The sequence below is a fragment of the Hydra vulgaris genome, chromosome 08 (assembly GCF_038396675.1).
Source record: "Hydra vulgaris chromosome 08, alternate assembly HydraT2T_AEP".
Classification (NCBI taxonomy): domain Eukaryota; kingdom Metazoa; phylum Cnidaria; class Hydrozoa; order Anthoathecata; family Hydridae; genus Hydra; species Hydra vulgaris.
Window position 1 is genome coordinate 30,233,954 of NC_088927.1, and position 22,319 is coordinate 30,256,272.

Here is a 22,319-nt window from a genome sequence, read left to right on the forward strand (position 1 = left end):
TCACATTGCTGCTCACAATTAAATGTTTTTAACTGTTGAGATTATATCTTCTTTTATTTTTGAAACAAGGACAGAAAATGTTATTGATACCAACATTTATCGCAACAATTTTGAACTTCAAATGTGGTTATCATATCTATGGTCACTATCTAATCATTTCATGTCTAATAAAATCGCTGGAAACCTTTCTTTGATTTATCATGGCTAAAACAACAAAAATGACCATTGCTCAACTATTATCATAATACCTAATGAAGTAAAATACAATAATATTATACAAGATTCAGAAGATTTTGAATTCAAAATAATTTATAAAATATATAAGCATTGCTTATACAGTATTTTTAGTAGACTTCTAGGTGAATACTGGTTATGGAATGAAACCGACAGTAGTAGAATTTTTTTTTGTGGAAAACTGAATATTATATATTTGTATAAAGACTATATGTGTATATATATATATATATATATATATATATATATATATATATATATATATATATATATATATATATATAAACATATAAATATATATACATATATACATATATATAAAAAGGTGATTCAATATTTTAAAATGATAAATAATTTCAACATTATGAATCAATATTACCAAATACAATTGCAAGCTTAATCGGTTAAGAAGGACCAGCAAGTGGAGTAAGGGGTTCCCCTCATCGTATTTCTAAGCAAGTAACAAAGATCTGTGCTCAAACAGAAAATTTTTTTAAATAGAATTGTGTATATCTGGATTCAGATACCGATAAAATTTGCCAACGCCTCGTGAGTTAACTGCTTCGAAAATCTTTATAACAAGCACTAAAACGTGCAACGACTACTATAACCAAGCAAACTGGTTTACTAAAACCTGCTTCTCGTGAAGCCTAAATTTTGTTATTATATTATTAAATGTGTATATATATATATATATATATATATATATATATATATATATATATATATATATATATATATATATATATATATATGTATATATATATATATATATATATATATATATATATGTATGTATATATATATATATATGTATACATATATATATATATATACATATATATATATATATATATATATATATATATATATATATATACACACATATACATATATATATATATATATACATATATATATATATATATATATATATATATATATATATATATATATATATACATATATATATATATATATATATATATATATATATATATATATATATATATATATATATATATATATATATATATATATATATAGTCTACTGAGTACTATCTATGCTTTCAAGTCAAGTTCTTTAACAAATATAAAAATGAATAAAGTACCAAAAACTATAAAACACAAAAAACCATCGTCATCACCAAGTTTTCTAAACCTATCATTCATTAATACTCGTAGTCTTTGAAGTAATTTTTCATCTGTTGAGTCTTGTCTCTTGCAAAGTTCATCAGACCTACTTGCTCTTTGTGAGACTAAATTGAGATTAGCTGTCTCATCTTGTTACCTTAGTGTTGATGGTTATCTTCCTTTAATTCGTAAATGCTTGGCCTGAGCATTTACATTCATAAGAAATCACCCATTTGTCGGAAACTAGGTTTAAATCCACAGACTATTCTTTTACGTGCTTTCGTTTAGCACCAATTCACTTCTCGCCTTTCTCTTTGTTCTATATTGCTCTCCTTCATCTTGTTGATGTTATTTCTGATCAAATTAACCAAGCCCTTTCTCTTTATCCATCGGCCAATATTTTCGTTGTCGGTGTATTTAATGTTCATCATACTGAATAACTTGGCTTTAGTGTCAGTGACTCTGCAGGCATTAAAGCCCACAACTTTTGCCTTTCTCAATTCCTAACTCAAATAGTCAATTTTCCAACTCGCTTTCCAGACAACACAAACCATTTACCTTCTTTACTCGACTTATGTCCTGTTTCTGATCCTAATCAGTGCTCAGTTTGTCCACATTCACCCTTGAGAGCTTCTAATCACAGTTTGATCTCTCTAAAACTATTATCTCATTCTTCTTCATCATCTTAATCCCCTATCATCATACCTCTTACAACTACCTTAAAGCTGACTGGGACTCTTTCCGTGGTTTTCTTTGTCATGGCCCTTGGGTAAAAATCTTTTGTCTTCCTGTTGACAAATGTGTTTCTTACATAACTTCGTGGATTCAGGCTGGCATGGAACCTTTATTCCTTCTTGACAATTCCAGGTCAAGCCTCACTCTTCTTCATGGTTTTTTCTCACATTGTGCTGCTGCAATTTTCAGTTGAAACATTCTATATCCAATCGAAACTTCTATAACTATCAGCAAATCAATTCTTCAGAAAACAGACTTCTGTTTACCGTTGCTAGAAATCATTGTAAAAAGGTTTTGTCTAACACCAAAGCTCTCTATTCTCGGGTCATGAAGTCTCGTATTTCATCAAAAAAATTAGGCTCTCGTGACTTCTGGAGAATCTTTAATAGTATCAATAATAATGGCAAATCTGTAACTCCACCTCTCTTTCATGGTTCAGACTTTGTCACCTCATCTAAAGGCAAAGCTGAATTGTTTGCTAAAAACTTTTCATCAATATCATCTCTTAATTCCACTAGTTGAGTTCTACCTGATTTAGCCGCCAAACAGGTTGATCCATTACTTTATATTCGTATCACTCCAGCTTCTGTATCTAAAGTGATTTCCTGCTTTGACTCTTCTTCAGCTTGTGGCCCAGACAACATACCTGTAATAGTCTTGTAGAAGTGTTCTCCGGAGCTGTCATCCATACTTTCAAAACTATTCAGCAAGTGCTTATCAGAGTCTTGTTTTCCAGCCTGCTGGAAAGCGGCATCTGTTATTCCTATTTTCAAAAACTCTGGAGAGCGATCTGACTCGTTTAATTACCGTCCTATTAGTCTTTTTCCTATGCAAGGTTTTTGAGTCTTTAATTAAAAAACATTTAGTCTCTCATCAAGAATCTAATAACTTACTTTCTGATCATCAATATGGATTTTGATCTTCTCGTCCTACAGCTCATTTGCAAATAGTAATAACCGATAGGTTTTATCGTTCATTAAATAAAGGCGGAGAGGTTAAGGCCATTGCTCTTGACATTTCTAAATCTTTTCACAAAGTTTGGCATGCTGGTCTTTTCCATAAGTTTTCTTTTTACGGTGTATTTAGTATCAACTTTAAGATTATTGAATCCTTCCTTTCCAATCGCAGTATAAAAGTTGTCCTCGATGGACAGCACTCTTCTTCTTATTCTGTTACTTCAGCGGTTCCTCAAGGTTCAATCCTTGGTCCTATACTCTTTTTTATTTACATTAACGATCTTCCAGATATTTTCACATCTAAGGTGGCATTGTTTGCTAATGATACTACCATTTATTCTTGTCTTGATAAGTAGCCAACACTCTCTGATTGCTTGGAGGGGGCATTTGAGCTTGAAAAGAATCTCACTTCTGCTACAGCATGGGACTCACAGTGGCTGGCGAACTTTAATTCAGATAAAACTCAATTTTATCAGCCAATCGTTATTGCAATAATTTAGATCTTCCAATATTTATGAACAGTTATGTACTTGATGAGTAATCTACTCTTCATCTAAGGATTAATTCTTACTTCCAATCTTGGAAACCATACATCAAATCCGATGCAAAATTAGCATCTGCTAAGATTGCATCTCTTTATCGTATGTAATATTGTTGCCATAAAGACACTGCTCTAAAGAGCTAGCGTCTCCTGTACCATCTAATAAAATTCATTCTCGTGTTACTCGTCATTCAATTAAGTCTCATCCTTTTACTGTGACTGTTTGTAAGTGCTCTAAAAACTCTCATTCCTCTAATTTCCTCGAACATCAGTTCTTTGGAATTCGTTTCATTCATCTTGCTTTCCTGATTCATATAATTTATAATCTTTTAAGTCGTCTGTCAATTGTTATCTTGCTCTACAATCTTCATCTTTTCTCTTCCAGTAACTTTAAACTCTAATTAGTGGTTGCTTTCAGCCTTGTTGGAAGCGAAGATGTTAAATATATATATATATATATATATATATATATATATATATATATATATATGTGTATATATATGTTTATATATATATATATACATATATAAACATGTATATATACATATATATATGCACATAGTTATACCTAAGTATTGTATGTAATACATACAATAGGCCTAAATAAGTTAATGCAATTGTACATACAGTTTGTTCAACTGTATATACTTTGTTCCAGATAACACATTCTTACATATAATATCTGTAAGAATGTATTAAGAGAATATTTTGTTTAATTAAGTTTATACTATGACAACAGTATAATACGTACTTACATAAATGATATGAGTAAAATCGTATTGTACTAATTAATGATACAAAATATTTGCCTGATACATAAATACAATAACAATAATTATGATTTTTTAAACTCGAAAATATTGATATTGGAGGATAAAATAAAACATACAAAGAAGAATATCAAAATCGCAATTGTTGTTTAAATGCATAAATATACATCATAAATTTATACAAACTATTCAATGTAAAATGACATAATATGACGTAATATATACTCTACTATATTAAATTATCTATCTACTATATTATTAAAAGTAAAAACTAGGGTTTCAAAAACACGTGTTGGTAGAGTTATACTTTGACATTAAAAAAAAATTGAACCTAACAAGCAGAAAAAAGAAACAAATTAAGAACATATTAGTCTGAAATTAAAAAAAAAAAAATTTAAGTTTCAACTCTCAGAAATTTTTTAATGAATTTTAAAAAAGTAAACAAATGAGGCTTTAAGTTTTTTCTAAAACCGGTCTTTCCAATAAACTGCGGTTTTCAATGTTTTAAAACCAGTTTTCCGGTTTTCTAGTGTAATTTTTATTGTATATATTTCAGGGGAACAACAGCAGTAAAAACACACATATATATAGCAACAATGTCATATACATACATTGAATACAATTGAGCAGCAAACAAATTCTTTTTAATGGATTAATTTTACGTTTCTTAAAACAATAAGCACGTAAAAATATAAAGCATTAAGTGTTTCATCATTTAACCTTGACCTTAGTTTAGTGACAAATAGACCACTTGCAGAAAATGACCTTTCAGTCTTCACACTTGTTACTTGGATTGACTTCAAAGCCGTGTGCAACAAATCTAAGTTGCTTGTTAGTTTTTTTGCTAGCTCAAATACCGCCATTTCGTTGAGCATTAGTTTGGAAGTTAATTCTATTTTTTGTTTCTTTGGTGAAACCCCTTTGACTGTGGTTTGATGGAGAACTCAAGCTCTTCTGGCAAGGAAGTAAATTGTTGTACTTGTTCCTTACTAGTTTCATTATCTAACAAATTTTTCTCATCTACAGACTCACTTCTCTTTTGCTCAAACAAACAGACTCCCTTCTCTTTTGCTCAAACAAACGATTAAATAAACTTGGTGCAGTATTAGCAATTGCATTTCTCTTTGGCATGCATTTTCGAAAATGTGATGAGTTACTCCATTAATGACATCAGGATAATTCAGATATTTAACTAAGTTTACTAATATAGCATTCCTCCTCTCAGTGACTCTTTTAGTAAATGAGTCAACTAGCTCTTGACTAAATGTGTTTTCCTGGCTTTTTAGCTGCTTGAAAATGAACTTCAAAATGCCATCAGATGAGAGCAAGTTCGAATCTCTTCTGCAAAGTACTTCAGCACTAACCTTGATTTGTTTCAAAGCATTTACTAGATTTGGTAAGGTGGTAAATTCTGACTCAGAAATCATAATATCGCTTAGTTCAATATCGCTAATTCAACAGTGACATTTGAATACATTTCTTAAGGGTAACAAATCTTGAAATCATATCTAGTAAGCTGTTCCAACATGTCTTAGAGTCTAAAATTAGCTGCAGCTCCTTTCCAAACTTAGACTGGACATGCTTTTGCAGAATCATGTCATTTTTAACTGGAGACTTTTGAAACAACCTAACACATTTTCTGACCTAGTTGATGAGTTCTGTGACATCCTGCCTGATCATTGGAAGAGCTGATGCACCTGCTTTTGCCGAAACTTCTAATCCTCCTTCCTTATCGCTGTCATCATCTTCTTGATCCTCTTCTAGAATAGTGACTTGCTCAGGTGTACCATTCTCTTCTTTCCTAGATTTCCTATATAGAACATCACAGACAGCCAAGTGGATCCCACGTGCGAGGCAGAGCTGATGGTCTGAAAAAAATTGAGCTACTAAATTTTTCATTACAGCAGCTACAACTGTGGTTACTGCAACAATATCACAGGCAAAACGTAGTCTAAATTCTTTCAGTTTTTTGTCAACAATTACACAACGTTTCTCTGCTAGCATAGACCCATGTACCCTGATCATTCCAAAGTTCCGATAATCACCTTCCATATGAACATTAATGTTCATATATCTTCTGTTTCTGGATGAAGTACACTCATCAAGGTTTAAGCTAAATTTGTGATCAACAAGTTTCTTTTCTGCAAGTTGCTGCTAATGTGTTTTTTGATATCTTCATAATGTTTCATCAGCAGAGTCTTAATTGATTTAGCATCTTTGTGAAATTTATATCCTTGTGTCTCTAGAGCTGTTCTTAAACGTTGACTAGTTGAGAAAACACAAAAAGGCAGCCCATCACATGAAACATGCTCAGCCAAAACAACATCAACATGATCCATTGTCTTAAAAAATAAATCAATAGGTTTGATGACTTCGAGTTTCCTCTCAGGAGTAACAACATCAGCAAACGTGATGTCGTGCTTTGATTTTATGTGACGAAAACATTATATGTATTTTATTCTAAATGGTTGTGTAATAATTGGGTCCCAGTGAGACTAGATTAGTGTTACAAACTTGTTTCATTATTAAAACATTTTAAAATACCTATTTATAAGGTTTTGTAAATGAAATTTATATTTTTATATAGTTAAAATATGAAAAATATTGTTATTTATTCATATATAATAAAAAAAATTCGAACTTGGCAAACCCTAATATTTTGGATGCAATTGTAAATAGCATAAACTGCAAGTAATAATCTGCCTAATTTCACAATGCATCTTTGACAAAGGTATATATGCAAATACTCTAAAATTCGTTTCGAAGAGAATAACAAACATTGGCTACAAAATGAACCAATATCAGTTCAATTTGTAATTGATAATAAGAAAATTCTACTAACTAATCACATTGATAAAAAAAACTCTGCTCTTCCAACTGTAGTATCTGGCAAGCCCCAGGTGAATTTTGATACTTTAAGTACTAAAACAAAGAAAAGGAGATTGACGCCATTAGTTGCATCATATTCATCATAAAAACTATAGTTTGCATTAGATTGTGGTTTGCGCCAAGATGATCAAGAAAAAGAAGCTAAAGCTGCGTTAAAATTATCAGAAGTTTTGGTTCGAAAAATAGTTTTAAATGAAAACTTTTATATTATTATATGCACAAAAAGGTTTAAGCTTTATGTACCTTTTTATATGGATAATGAAGTAGTTTTATGAAATATAAAATAGAGCCCTGGAACTGCATAAAAATACTTAAAATTAGTAATCGGGAATGTGTTAAAATTTTGAAATGCATAATTTTTGATCAGACTGCCACATTAATATTTGTCTAGTTTATAACACTAATGCTTTTAGAAAAGTTACTTGAGCTAGTAACTATGCAAAATGAACCGTTGCCAGGCATTTCAGGTGTCTTTATCAACCAAATAAAAAATGCATAGTACGACTACATTTGTAGTATAAAAATACTCAATATGGTAATTATGAGAGTAATCCAATAAAGTTATTACTTTTTCCAGTTTTATTTTTTATTTATATTTGTTAAGGTTAATAAAATATGTGGTTGCTAATTAATTTAGTTATCCATAGCGACCAAAAAGTAAAACTAATGTCGCCATCAAAACCGCAATCCTCAAATTAGTAAACAGTACAAAAATGATTCTTAAATTATTTTTTATATGACGAGTTATTAGTTTTGTCCAGCAAAATTGAATTCTGGCCCACTATGCAGATGCAGTTTTTTTTTTTGCTTGAGATAGCTAAAATCCAGACATGGAGGAAACTCTAAATATTTGTATGTTTATACTTATATTAAATAAGGATGCTTTGCAAAAATTGCTATGATTGGAGCTTAAGAACAAAAAAGCCCAAAAATTTTAGTTACACCTGCCCCAAACGTGAGAGCAACAAGTTGATAAGATTTTTTTTTTTGTTATTCTTAACTAAGTTTATATTTATCGATAAATTTTTAATTTTTTAAAATAATCTCTTTGTGTTTAAAAAGTACGGCTTTATAAAATATGTAACCCCCTCAAAATATGTAACCCCTCAAAATATGTAACCCCCTCAAAGTGAGTTCAACTTTTTATAATTGTTTTTGAATGTTAAAAGATTTTTGTTTGAATTTTAAAATTTATCGATGAATATAGATTTAGTTGAAAATAGTATAAAAAGTATTTTATTTCCTTGTTCCTTTCACGTTTGGGGCAGGTGAAGCAAAAATTTTTGGGCTTTTTTGTTCCAAGGCTCCAACCATCGCAATTTTTTTGCAAAGCATCTATATTTGTAATTTTATAGCATCTATATAGTAATATAATTATAATTATATAATATATATATAATTATAATAGCATCTATAATGTAATTTTATAGCATCTATATAGTAGTTTTAAATATAAAACATATCATCAAACCTCTGTTTCATATTATGAAAATTTCAATAAATGAAGACGTATTTCCTGATACATTAAAAGTAGCTAAAGTGTACCCAATCTAAAATGATAGTTCTGATATCTCAAATTATAAACCTATATCCGTATTATCTGTTTTTTCCAAAATATTCGAACGCGTTATGTATAACAGAATTTATGTTCATTTCACAAAAAACAATCTCTTTTACTCTAAACAGTTTGGGTTCTAAAAGAATATTTCAACGGAGCATGCCATTATTAAATTAGTTGACCAAGTAACTAACGGTTTTGAAAAAAATAAGTTTACACTAGAAATTTGTATAGATCTGTCAAAAGCATTTGACACAGTAGACCACTCTATACTCTTAGAAAAACAATACAAAAGCAATATGTGATAAATCCGGATTCTGGTACATTAAATATTCTGTGTGGAGTACCACAAGATTCAATTCTCAGCCCTTTCCTTTTTTTAATATATATAAACAACTTCTGTAATGTATCTGCAAATTTAAATTCAATTATGTATGCTGATGACACTAATTTGTTTATGTCCAATAGTGATATTTTTTAGCTATATGGTGAAATGAATATTGAGCTGTTAAAAGTAAATAAATGGTTCACAGCTAATAAACTAACAATAAACGTAGACAAAACTCAATATACATTGTTTTATAAAAAAACGCAGGAAGAAAACCTGCCACTTAAGTTACTATTTCTTTCTATAGATAGTAAACAAATTAAAAAACAAGAAGGTTTAAAGTACCTAGAAGTCTATGAAAATGAAAACTTATCTTGGTGTTCCCACATAAAATACATTGAATCAAAAATTAAAAAAAACTATTGGTATAAAGTAAAGAGAGTCCTTTAATTAATACTCAAAGTCTTAAATTAATATACTTCAGCCTAACTCATAGTTATATTAATTATGGTAACATTGTGTGGGCAAGCACACAACCCTCTAAACTTAAAAGAATATTTAGTGTACAAAAATATGCTTGCAGAATTATATGCGGAAAAAACAAATATGAGTATGCAAAGCCATTAATGAGGGAAATGAAGATGATGAATGTATACGAAATAAATCCATTTCAACGCATAATCTTTATGTATTATCTATATATATTATGTATATAATAAGAGGTATATATCATGTATATAATAAGAACTTTAATTCTGATAAACCTGCTCCTCTTATGATTGAAGTTGATTCGGTATGTATCAGAAACGACGTTATAGCATTGGCTAAATAATTAGCATCGGACAATTTTAAAGACATATTTATACGCCCTGACCGCACAGCAGCAGAACAAAGTGAGTTCAATAAATTAAACTCAGAAAGAAAAGCAGCTAATTCTGACCTTGACAAGCCCTTTAGATTTGTCATCCGCAGCAATAAATTGCGGTGCATTGATGCCTCACAGGAAGTTAAAATCAATGGACGTAAAAAGCATCCTTTTATCAAATGGAGAGATGCACAAGCAGCCAGAATTGCAAAAACACAATGAATCAAAATGTTTACCTGAAAATATTTATTTAAATGCATTAAATACAAAAATAAAATCTGCTGAATCTAACCCTAAAAATACATTTTTTAAATGTTTTTATACTAACGCAACTTCCCTTAATCCGGATAAAATGAACGAATTATCTGCACTTTGTGACATAAACATGTATGATTTAATCTTTATTTCTGAGACATGGTTTACTAAAATATCTGCTTCTCAATTGAACAACTACTCACTAGTAAAGAAAAATTGAATTAGTCATGGTGGAGGTGTTGCTATCTACATCAAGCGTGATCTAGTCGTGAATGAGGTATCTGATCGTCATCTATGAGAGATCTTAAACAACAGCAACTCCGAGCAAATATGGTGTGAAAATAAAATCGGTAACAAAATTATTCTTTTTGGTTGTGTCTATAGACCACCTTTATTGCATATAAATGATATAAATAAAACAATTATATTGGCTAAACAAGCTGTTGATAGAAAAGCGTATAGTTGTATGTTACTAGCAGGTGATTTCAACTTTCTGGATATCAAATGGCACGATGATGACGGGATCGAATTACTAAGTGGTCAAAATAGTGTAGCAAGTGTTTTTCTTGATACTTTGGCAAATCATAGCCTAGAACAATTAGTTAATTTCTCAACATTTGAAGCATCTAATGGTAAAGCAAAAAACATTTTGGATTTAATTATTACAGACTGATCAACAAGAGTAATCAACTTATCTAGCTCTCTGCCGTTAGGTAATTCGTTGCAAGGTCATCGCATATTGAGTTGGGATTATGTCGTTCTTTCTAAAAATGAGACAACTTTCTCAAACAAAAAGTATGACTTTAATAAAGGTGACTATATAAATTTCGGTAAAAAGATTATGGAAACTAACTGGAAGCAATTATTTGAAAATAAAAACACTAATGAGTGCTATGAACTTTTCTGCAATAGATATGATAAACTCAGCAAGCAATTTATTCCGTTAAAAAAGTCCATACCATTCGTAATGCGCCGTGGATGAATAAGGAGGTACTAGCTATGATAAAGCAAAAAAAATAACTGGGCAATTACTTATCTGCGACTAACTGGTAATCAGGGACACTGAAAAAAACAACTCATTACTGATCCGTGCCTAATTTACTTCATTATTGACCAAGATATCAACCTTTTTGGATAAAGATACATCAACATCATACATCAGCACATATACGCACATAACACAAATCTTTGAGGCAGTTATACTTACTTAAATCAAACATTCATTTAGTCAAACGTTTTCCTTGGTCCCCTGGAGGGTCAAGTTATCTGTAATTAACTGTATTTATATATACATATATGTATATAATTAAATACATATATGCATATATATATACATACATATACACACACACATAGAGTTGCAACTCAAAAAAAACATGCGCGTTTTTTTTATAAAAAACACGTTTTTTTTGCAAAAAAAAACAGGCCTGTCCTAAAAACATGTTTTTAATGTGCTTTTTTTGTTTTTTTTTAGGTGTCCATTAAATTTTATATATCAATTATCCTTTAAAAAGTTACAGTGTCAGTAAACCTTCAAAATATACATGTTTTTTATTAAATGTAATGTATTTTACCCTATATAATATTTCTTACAAATTTATAGAGTTGCAACCCAAAAAAAACGGTTTTTTTCTTCTTAAAAACTGTTTTTTATAGTTTTTTTTATTTTTTATTTTTTTAGTATTTATTAAATTTAAGATATTAATAATACTTGAAACAGTTTCAGAGGCATTAAACCTTCAAAATATGAATGTTTTCTATTAAATAAAATGCATATTTAAAAAAAAAACAGTATTAAATATTTAAAAAAAAATTAAGTAATTTTTTAATATATCTCAAAAAAACTATACTAGTAGCTACTAGTTAATTGTAAGTATAACACTACTAAATGAATGAAATAAAAATGTTATTTCAGCAGTGTTATTTCATTCATAAAAATTAATGAAATATCACTGCATTGCAAAATACAAAAATGAACCAACAGTTATATAAAATTTACTTTAATGTTTTATTTACTTTTGTTTATTACTTTTGTAAAATTTTAATAGTTTATTTCTTTATTTTATATATTTCAATTTTAAACATAGTTTAAAATTGAAATTTTAACTAGTTTTAATTATTGGAATTTAAAACTGAAATAGTTTGGTTTATTTTGAAGATTTAATTTTGTTTTTTATAAGTTTTTTTATCTTGGATTCATTTGAGTTTAGAAAATTTAAATCATTTTTTTCAAATTTATATTCAAATTGCAATTAGATAGCTAAAATTTTATTTATTCAAAAAGTATTCAAGTAAATAAAAATAACACAATAACTAACTTTGTATAACTAATGAAAAAAACTTAATATTAAACAACTTTAAAAATATTGTTTATATTTATTTAAAAAAAAAAAGAAATCTAAAAAAAAAAAATGCCAGGCAGAAAGAAATGTTTTGTAGCTACATTGTTCAATGAGGCACCTTTAGAATCTGGAGGTTCTAAAATTCAACAAGTTATATGCAAATTTTGCAGCTTAAAGCTATCAAAAAATGGCACTCGAATGACCGAGCACATTGCAAAATGTATGAAATGTGGAGATCAAATAAAAAACAAATATTTGAACGATATGCCTTTTAAACAAAAGAAAGTTCAAACTGAACTAATGATGGAAGAAGATATTCCTGAAAACTTACCTATTCAATGTATGGAAAAAAAGGAAAAAATATGTTTATCATCTGCTATATTGCAAATTCCAATTGAGTCCTTCTTTCGAACCCCAAGCTGTTGTGGAAACCAAAGTAGGTCTACAACCCCTAAGTTTGGAGACTGTAAGCCAAATAAAACCAATTCAGATAAGCCTCCCTTGAAACGATTGCATTCTTCAACAAGAGTTCCATTCACACCTCAGAAAAATAAAATTGCATCCTACATTTTCTCGGACAAAATGACTAATGAAAAAATAGTAAGAATTATATTTAGAATATTTAATACTTTCAAATATTTAGCAAACTTTATTTAGTACATAAGTAATTTTTGTAATAACAATTTTTGTAAATTTCATGTTTTTACAGGATAAATCGCAAATGGATTTAGCACGCGCTGTCTATGGTACTGGGTGCTCATTAAGAGTTTTTGAAAATAAACTATGGATAGACAGCTTTGCAAAATTGAGACCTGCATTTAAATTACCTAACCGTGATATGTTGTCTAATTCCCTACTTGAAAGGGTTTATAATGAAACCTCAACTACCGTTAAAGAACTTGTGGGAACTGCTTTAAGTGTAGCAATTTTGTGTGATGGGTGGAGCAATATCAGGCAAGGAAAATATGATTTAAAATAGTAGGACTATTTATCTACGTTCTGATTTGTGCACTAGTATAGGAGTATCCAATACCTAGATACTTTTAAACGTTATATAACAAAATTATGTAACAATGTAAGCTACACATATATAATTTAGGTGCATTCTAACTTCATGTGTATAATTCATAAATAATAAAAATCAGTAATAAAGATAGATTTTACTATTTACAGGAATGAAGGAATCATTAATTTTGTTGTAACGGTACCTCAACCTATATTTTGGACCAGCATAGAAACAGGTAGTTTTTTTAGATTAATTTTAGTTATCATGTCTTCAGAATTGTCAGATAGCAAGTTTTATTTTATATTCTCTAAAGTTGTAAAGTTTTTCAAAAATATTTAAATTTTTATAGTTTATTATAATTATTAAACTTATAACTCTTTATTATGGCGCAGAAAGTCATACTACGCGAATATATGGCAAATATAGTTAAAAAAATAATATGCGATGTTGGACCTATGAAAGTTCTTGGTGTTTGTACTGATAATGCAGCCAATATGAAAAAAGCATGGCAACTAATAGTTACTGAATTTCCTCACATATATCCTTATGGATGCCTGGCACATACCTTAAATTTAACTTTTACTGATGCGAGTAACTTGAAATCAATAGCAGATTCCCAAAGAAATTGCACAATGGTGGTAAAAGGGATAAAGAACTCTCAAATTTTATCAGCTTTGTTAAAACAACATCAGCAGAAATCAGGACAAATCATTCAACAATCACTAAAGCTTCCAGTAACAACTAGGTTTATTAAAAATTAATTTTATAATAAAATTAAACATAAAAACATAAAAAATAAAACATAAAAAGTATTACTATAAATTTTTAAAAAATTTATATTACATTATAAATCATAATACTTAGTATGGAAATAACATTAGGCAAATAAATATTTAATTATAAATAAATATATTCTTCAGATGGGCTTCAATTATACATTGTATGGAAAGTCTTCATAACAACAGATTAGCACTACGGGGATTAGCTATTGACGATGAAGCAAAATCTCTTGCTAAGCCTATTCAAAACCTATTGTTGTCAGAAGTGTTCTGGGATAAAGTGGATGGGTTTATCAAGTTATTAAAACCAATAGCCATAGCCATTGCAGCAGTTGAAGGAGATAAATTAAGTCTCTCCATTGTTGCAAAAACATTTTCAGATTTAGAAAAGTCTTTTCAGGACAATATCCTTTGCAGTCCAATTCTAAAAAGCGAGGAAAATGCTATGATGGAAATAATTGCCAAAAGAAGGAAATTTCACATTCGAAACATTCATCTTGCTGCAAATTTAGTGGATCCACGTTATAAAGGATGTCATATCTCTGGAGATGAAATGGTGAGTATTTTCAGAATTTAATCCTCATTTAAATTAATTGAAAAAAAAGGAAATTATATTTAAAATGAATTAAGATGCCTTATTTAAAACATCTTCTTTAGATTGATGCCATTGAAACGCTACATAAATTAGGAAAAATGGATTCTTTTATTAAAGAATGTGATGACAAAATTTTGGGTGAGATAGCTGATTATAGATCAAACGAAGGACTTTTTGCAAAACCTTTTATATGGGCTTCAGTAAAACATTCATCTCCTGTAAGTTGGTGGAAGGGAATATGTTGTTCTTGTGCTCCAATACTATCAAATATTGCAAGTAAAATTTTTTAGTAGACAATCTTGGATCCACAATCAAAAACGGAATAGATTAACAAATGACAGACCTTCAAAATTAGTATTTATATCACATAATTTACAACTCAAAAATCTAAAATGTAATGCAGAATCATCAACAAGTCAAAGCCAAGAATTTTTTCTGGACAATGGTACTTCACAGAGTTTAGAGTCAGAGGTATCAAGTGACTCTGAAGAATACGGATTTGACTTTACAATAGAAGACCTTAATGAACAAGAAAGCCAGAATACAGAGTCTTTTGTTAATTAAAAATAAATTTTTCAAGTGATGTACTATATATTTATCATATATCATGTTACTATTATATATTGTATTACATTTATAATAAAAATAGAAATTAAATAAAAGTAAATAATTTTTATTAATCTAAAAAAACAAAAAAAATAATAAAACAAAAAAAACACACTAAAAAAAAAACGGTTTTTTTTGCAACTCTACACACACACATATATATATATATATAAATATATATATATATATATATATATATATATATATATATATATATATATATATATATATAAATATATATTTATACATATATATATAAATATATATTTATACATATATATATATGTATATATATATATTTATATACATATATATAAATATATATATATATATATATATATATTATATATATATATTATATATATATATGTGTATATATATATATATATATATATATATATATATATATATATATATATATTATATATATATATTATATATATATATGTGTATATATATATATATATATATATATATATATATATATTATATATATATATTATATATATATATGTGTATATATATATATATATATATATATATATATATATATATATATATATATATATATATACATATATATATATATATATATATATATATATATATATATATATATATATATATGTATATATGTATATATATATATATATATACATATATACATATATATATATATATATATGTATATATGTATATATATATATATATATATATATATATATATATATATATATATATATATATATATATATATATATATATATATATATATATATATATATATATATATATATATATATCACGGCTTGTTGATTTGAGGTCCTAATATCAATGAAATACCCTATGGAAACCCTTTTAAAGGGTGATAGTGCATGTCATATGGAACACAAAATGAGTGATTTGAAAATCCTGGATTAAAATCCAACAGACTTATTTAGCTTTGAATGTTTTACTACGAAATACCTATACATTTAGGCTATGAGTAGCCCAAAATGTTTGTTAAAAAAAAATTTTTTTTTCATTTTTTTTTATAAAACACAACATATTAGCCTGTAAAATTCAAACCAATATTCTTTAATTAATTTTTTTTCTAAGTGAGTTTGTTTTCAAGTTCTGTTACAACCTTGGATTTACATTAATGGATTACAGAGAAAAGGCATGTTCTGAAGAAAATTTTCTTTTCTAAAAAAAATTAAACTCTCTTGCTGTTGTAGTCAATGACACATTTTAAAAGGTGACTGGCATAATCTGGGTGCAATGGATCTCTCTTAAATCTCTCCCAGTGAGATTTGAAGTTGGAATGTAGAGCTTCTGTTGCCTGCTCACTAAAGAGGCCAAGTCCAATTTGTTTCATCTTGATGAACTGTGGCACCTGGTAAAACACTGCATGCACTTTGGGAGTCACAGAAATAGGAAGGTTGGTATAGCTAAGTTTGAACTGTTCAATCTTGGATTCATAGTCAGGGTCCAGGCTTTTTCCAAAGCACAAAGTGACCACTGTCTTGAATAGTGTGAGTGTTTGAATGAAGCCAAGAGCTGGACTGAAACCTTCTTTTTCTGAAAGTAGTTGAAGCTTATCCAGACCTCTTAGAAGCTTCATGCAATCATTCCCATTGAAATGCCCACCATGGTAAGGCTGAATATGGATATGAAGTGATGGAGGCCATTCCTTGGCCCTTGGCCACAGGTTGCAAAGATTTTTAAAGATGTGGTTCACAACTCCAAGTAATAAGTGGAGCTCCATTGGTGGAATAGCCTCAAGGACAAACTTGTCATCTTGAAACTCAATCAAAGGTACATGAATGACATTTTTGAATTCCTTTGACTTTCTTGAATCTCCTCCTGCCTGGATGTATTCAGAATGCTGTCTTCTGATCTGGCCAAAAGTCCAAAGTTGTCCACAATTTTCAAGACCTGGAGATGCAGCATCACACCAACAACAAGGGTGTTTGCTACTGTGAGACTGAATGCCACAAAGAATGTTGGCCAGCTTTAGGTCACAAGAGACAACCAAAGAACCTGTTTGGCATTTTTCTTTGGCTTGAATGAGGTCGAAAATGGCCTTCACATTCTGGTAACTCTCAGGAGTGTTTTGTGACAGTGCTATCAGCATCTGCTGCCTAACACTGGTTTTTTTAGTTGATGCTGGTGCCATCAGCTTGATTGTCTTCTGTACTGAGCTGTGTGGAGGAGTCTCATCTTCTTCCAAAACAATGTGAGTGAAGCTCACTTTCAGAAATGATCCACCACCATAATCCCAAGTTTTAAAATGGAAGATTCTGATAGTTTTCGTGATGCTCTGAAAACATCACTGAGATTGCTGAGGCTCTGGCAGTGCACAACTTGACAAGTTTGACCATTCTCTGCCAATCTGATGTTGCTGACCATGAACTGATCATTAAGTTTCTGGCCGGCTAGAGCAAACTTCAAAGGAAAACTTGGCTCCACCAATCTAATTGGGCTGATTTGATTTAGTGCTGAACCTAGTTTTCGCATGCCATTGTTTGAAAGTCCAGTATTTTGCTGAATTTGAACCATATTTTCTGTTGTGAGTGGTTCTTTGAATAGCTGCTGAGCCGATGACGGACCTTTAAAAACAATAAAATAACATCCATTAGGAAAAAAAATGTTTATTCTTGCAATGAGAATGATTTAAAGTAAAATTAGGTTGATGAAATAAAATTGAAGCCGGGTAATTAATTAAGAGATGAATTTTCAATAAAAGCAGTTGCAATTAGCATTTTAATTCATATAAAAGCATTCTTGTTTCTTTTTCTCATAATTAATTATTACAGGTCATAAATTAAATGTTTGTGAATCAACATTTTGAGTGCCTTTAATTTAGCATAATGATACTATGATAATTAACTAGACAATAGAAGTAATTACCTCTCCTCAATGGCAAAAGTTTTCCACAAGGCTGACTGAGTCTAATAGTGCCATTTGGAGATGCGCTTTTGGATGCTAAGACTGCTGCAGCCACTTGCTCTGCACCTAGGGGATCATCTGTGGCCATTCTTCTCAGGTTTTCATGGCGAGTTCCAATGGTGCAGTTGTGAAGAAGTCCTCGGCCAATAATTGACAAGCACTTTGTGCAGCGCTTTTCAGAACTCTGAGAAGTTTGCTTTGGAATTTTTTCCTCGGATTCTTTGACTTTGTCAAACCGATGCTTCTCCTTTCCTTTGATCTTGGCAATTTGGCATAAAAGGCACTCACAAACTGACGAAACTCTGGTTGTAGGTTTGATAGAAATTGACTTGAAGTCAAAAAGTTTAGGAACATGATTGATTTTTCCAGCACAAAGTTTTCCAATTTGAGATCTGCATGAAACACAAGTAGCCAAAGGCACTATTTCATCACTGAAATCTATGTCTGTTTGAATCAGTTGAAGAATTTTCAACTTATAGTTTTCAGTCAACTCTCGATCACCCTTTTTCATGCATATAACACAAACAGATTTTCTGCAATCTTCATGAGTTTTTGCAAATGTAGGCATCTTTAAATTTATTTAAAAAGCGCTCACTGTGTTTACATTTTGCTTTCTTCTTTGAATAATTACTGCAATTTCCCGAAAAAATTATTGGCCAGTAATTTTTTAACCGAGGGATAAAGTTCGAACTTGAGAATTTATCATTGGAACAGCAATAAGATACATATTTGGATAAAAGCTTTTAAAATAAAATAGTTTTGTTTTTATGCATTACATTTTATATTACATATTGTTTAAACAAAGCATGTCTTGTAGCATTTTAGGCACTTAAATAGATCGCATTATGGTATGCAAAAGCTTATAAACTTCTTGACCAAAATTATGCTTTGGATGTTAATGAGGGATTTCAAAACTCTTCATTTTGGGCTCCCATAGGCATGCACTATCACCCCTTGAAAGGATTTTCATAGGGTATTTCATTGATGTTAGGACCCCAAATCTACACACCGTGATATATGTATATATATACACACACACTAGTAGGATAGCCCGCGCAATTGAGGAAAGAATCAGTTGATGCTTTTTATTAGTTTTAACTGTTTTTTCCATGCTTTATATAAGGTTACTTTCTATATATATATGTTTGTGTGCCACAAAATTTGAAATCAATTTTTGAAAGCTTTTTTCTCAACCAATTTTGCTCAAATTTTGCACTCTTAATCATTTTCGATGACAATACAAGGAAATGGAAAAATTTGACCAAAAAAAGTTAATTAAGTTAACAAAAATTTAATTTGTATTTCCCCATACATTTTATTTATTTGATATGAATTGCGTATTACGTCACAAAAATCATTGATTTGCAAATTATTTGCAGTTTCGAAGACATTAAAGCGCAGCGATTCAAAACCTATTGTTTTTTAAGTCTTAAGTTATTAAGTTAAAAAACAAAAATTTAAAACGCGCTACTTTTTCTTCCATGCTTTATATAATTAAGTCTTAAGTTATTAAGTTAAAAAACAAAAATTTAAAACGCGCTACTTTTTCTTCCATGCTTTATATAAGGTTACTTTCTATATATATATGTTTGTGTGCCACAAAATTTGAAATCAATTTTTGAAAGCTTTTTTCTCAACCAATTTTGCTCAAATTTTGCATACTTAATCATTTTCGATGACAATACAAGGAAATGGAAAAATTTGACCAAAAAAAGTTAATTAAGTTAACAAAAATTTAATTTGTATTTCCCCATAAGAACACTGAATTAATAAAAAAAAAATTTAAAAACGTAACAGTAATTTTTCCTTCTACAAAAGATAACAAAAAAAGAATTTCTAGGCCCAATAGAATTCTGCTTGCATAAAGCATGGATTTGAAAAAAGAATTTTTTTTTGATTTACTAGTTATTGTTTCTAGGACATAAGTAGATATACATAGCCCGCTACATAAGTAACTCATAGCCTGCTCATAGTTATTACAAAGCCTGCGGGTTAACCACACGCTAAATCACAAGTTACATTGCCTGCTACACAATTACTAAAATGCCCGCAGGCTAACTGCCCCTTACATAGCCCGCTATGTAACCTGCTGCCAAACCTCTACAATGCCCACTGAATACCTGGCCACTACATATAAATATAATTTAGTATAAAGTAAAATATAACATAAAATATAATGTAAATTAAAATGTAAAATATAATGTAAAAGATGATGTAAAATGATATATATGTATACGCACGTTTATATACGTATATGTATATATAAATACAGTAAAATACAGATAACTTGAACCTTCAGAAGACCAAGGAAAACAGTTCAACTAAACAAATGTTTGACTTAAATGATGTATAACTGCCTCCAAGGGACCAATAAAAGAAGAGATAATAAAAGTTTGAGTTAACTAGTGTATAAGATATCAGGATGTATTTCTACTGATTCTAGTGATACTAATTTATAAGTGCTCCGTTCTTTTAAGAACATTGAGCACTCTATTTTGTATATATATATATATATATATATATATATATATATATATATATATATATATATATATATATATATATATATATATATATATATATTAATTTAAATATATATATATATATTAATTTAAATATATATATATATATATTTAAATAACTTTAAAATGCATTCTACAAAATAGAGTACTCAATGTTTTTTAAAGAACAGAGCAGTTATAAATTAGTAGAAAATCACTTAACAAAAATTTTTTTCATTTAACACTGTGTTTCATCTATAGACTCATAAGAAAAAAAAAATTTTTTTTTTTTTTTTTAAACATCTTCGCCTCCAACAAGGCTGCAAGCAGCCACTAATTAAAGTTGGAAGTTACTGTAAGAAAAATGATGAAGATTGTAGAGCAAGATAACGATTGACGGACGATTTAAAAGATTGCAAATTATATGAATCAGGAAAGCAAGATGAAGGAAGCGAATTCCAAAGAACTGATGTTCGAGGAAAAAAACTAGACGAATAAGCGTTTTTGGAGCACTTAGGAACAGTCACAGAAAAAGGATGACACTTAATTGAATGACGAGTAACACGAGAATGAATTTTAGTAGATGGCACAAGAGACGCTAGCTCTTTAGAGCAGTGCCCATTATAGTATTTGTAGAAAAGAGAAAGAGAAGCAACATTACGACGATGTGATAATGGTTGAAGGTTGGCTGCAAGAGCAGGTCCAACTATATTTACAATGCGTTTTTGCACCTTGTCTAAAAGAGAAAGGGCATCATTAGAAGATCCGCCCCAGATATGGCAACAGTATTCCATACAAGGCCGGATTTGAGATTTATAGAGATAGAGAATAGAATCCAGAGTAAGAAAGTGGTGAGCTCGATAAAGAGATGCAACCTTAGCGGATGCTAATTTTGCAACTGATTTGATATATGGTTTCCAAGAAAGATCTGAAGTAAGAGTTAATCCTAGAAGATGAAGAGTAGGTGACTCATCGAGTACATCACCGTTCATAAATATAAGAAGATCTAAATTATTGCGATAACGAATGGCTGAAAAAAATTGAGTTTTATCTGAATTAAAGTTCACCAGCCACTGTGAGCCCCATGCTGTAGCAGAAGTGAGATCCTTTTCAAGCAAAATATATATATATATATATATATATATATATATATATATATATATATATATATATATATATATATATATATATAAGAATATTGAGCACTCTATTTTGTAGAATACATTTTAAAGTTGTTTAAATATATATATATTTTTATATAACTATATATATGTATATATAAATATATATATAT

General features: G+C 29.2%; 1 protein-coding gene and 1 long non-coding RNA gene across 4 annotated transcripts in view; one reads left to right on the forward strand and one right to left on the reverse strand.

Moving 5' to 3' along the window:
• LOC136083743 (uncharacterized) overlaps window positions 1–22,319 on the reverse strand; it is a 32,508-nt gene that overhangs the window by 2,987 nt on the left and 7,202 nt on the right. The gene's annotated exons all lie outside the window — the stretch shown is intronic.
• On the forward strand, window positions 13,997–15,551 carry LOC136084125 (uncharacterized). The gene is made up of 4 exons (XM_065804273.1): window positions 13,997–14,358; window positions 14,534–14,948; window positions 15,050–15,263; window positions 15,391–15,551. The coding sequence occupies exons 1-4, from the start codon at window positions 13,997–13,999 to the stop codon at window positions 15,549–15,551; spliced, it is 1,152 nt and encodes a 383-aa protein (XP_065660345.1).

Bases quoted from the DNA above. Each gene is read 5' to 3' on its own strand.
- LOC136084125 (XM_065804273.1), top strand. From the start codon at position 13,997: ATGGCGCAGAAAGTCATACTACGCGAATATATGGCAAATATAGTTAAA. The intron at 14,949-15,049 runs GTGAGTATTTTC...CATCTTCTTTAG, and splicing joins ATATCTCTGGAGATGAAATG to ATTGATGCCATTGAAACGCT. The intron at 15,264-15,390 runs GTAAAATTTTTT...AATGTAATGCAG, and splicing joins AATACTATCAAATATTGCAA to AATCATCAACAAGTCAAAGC.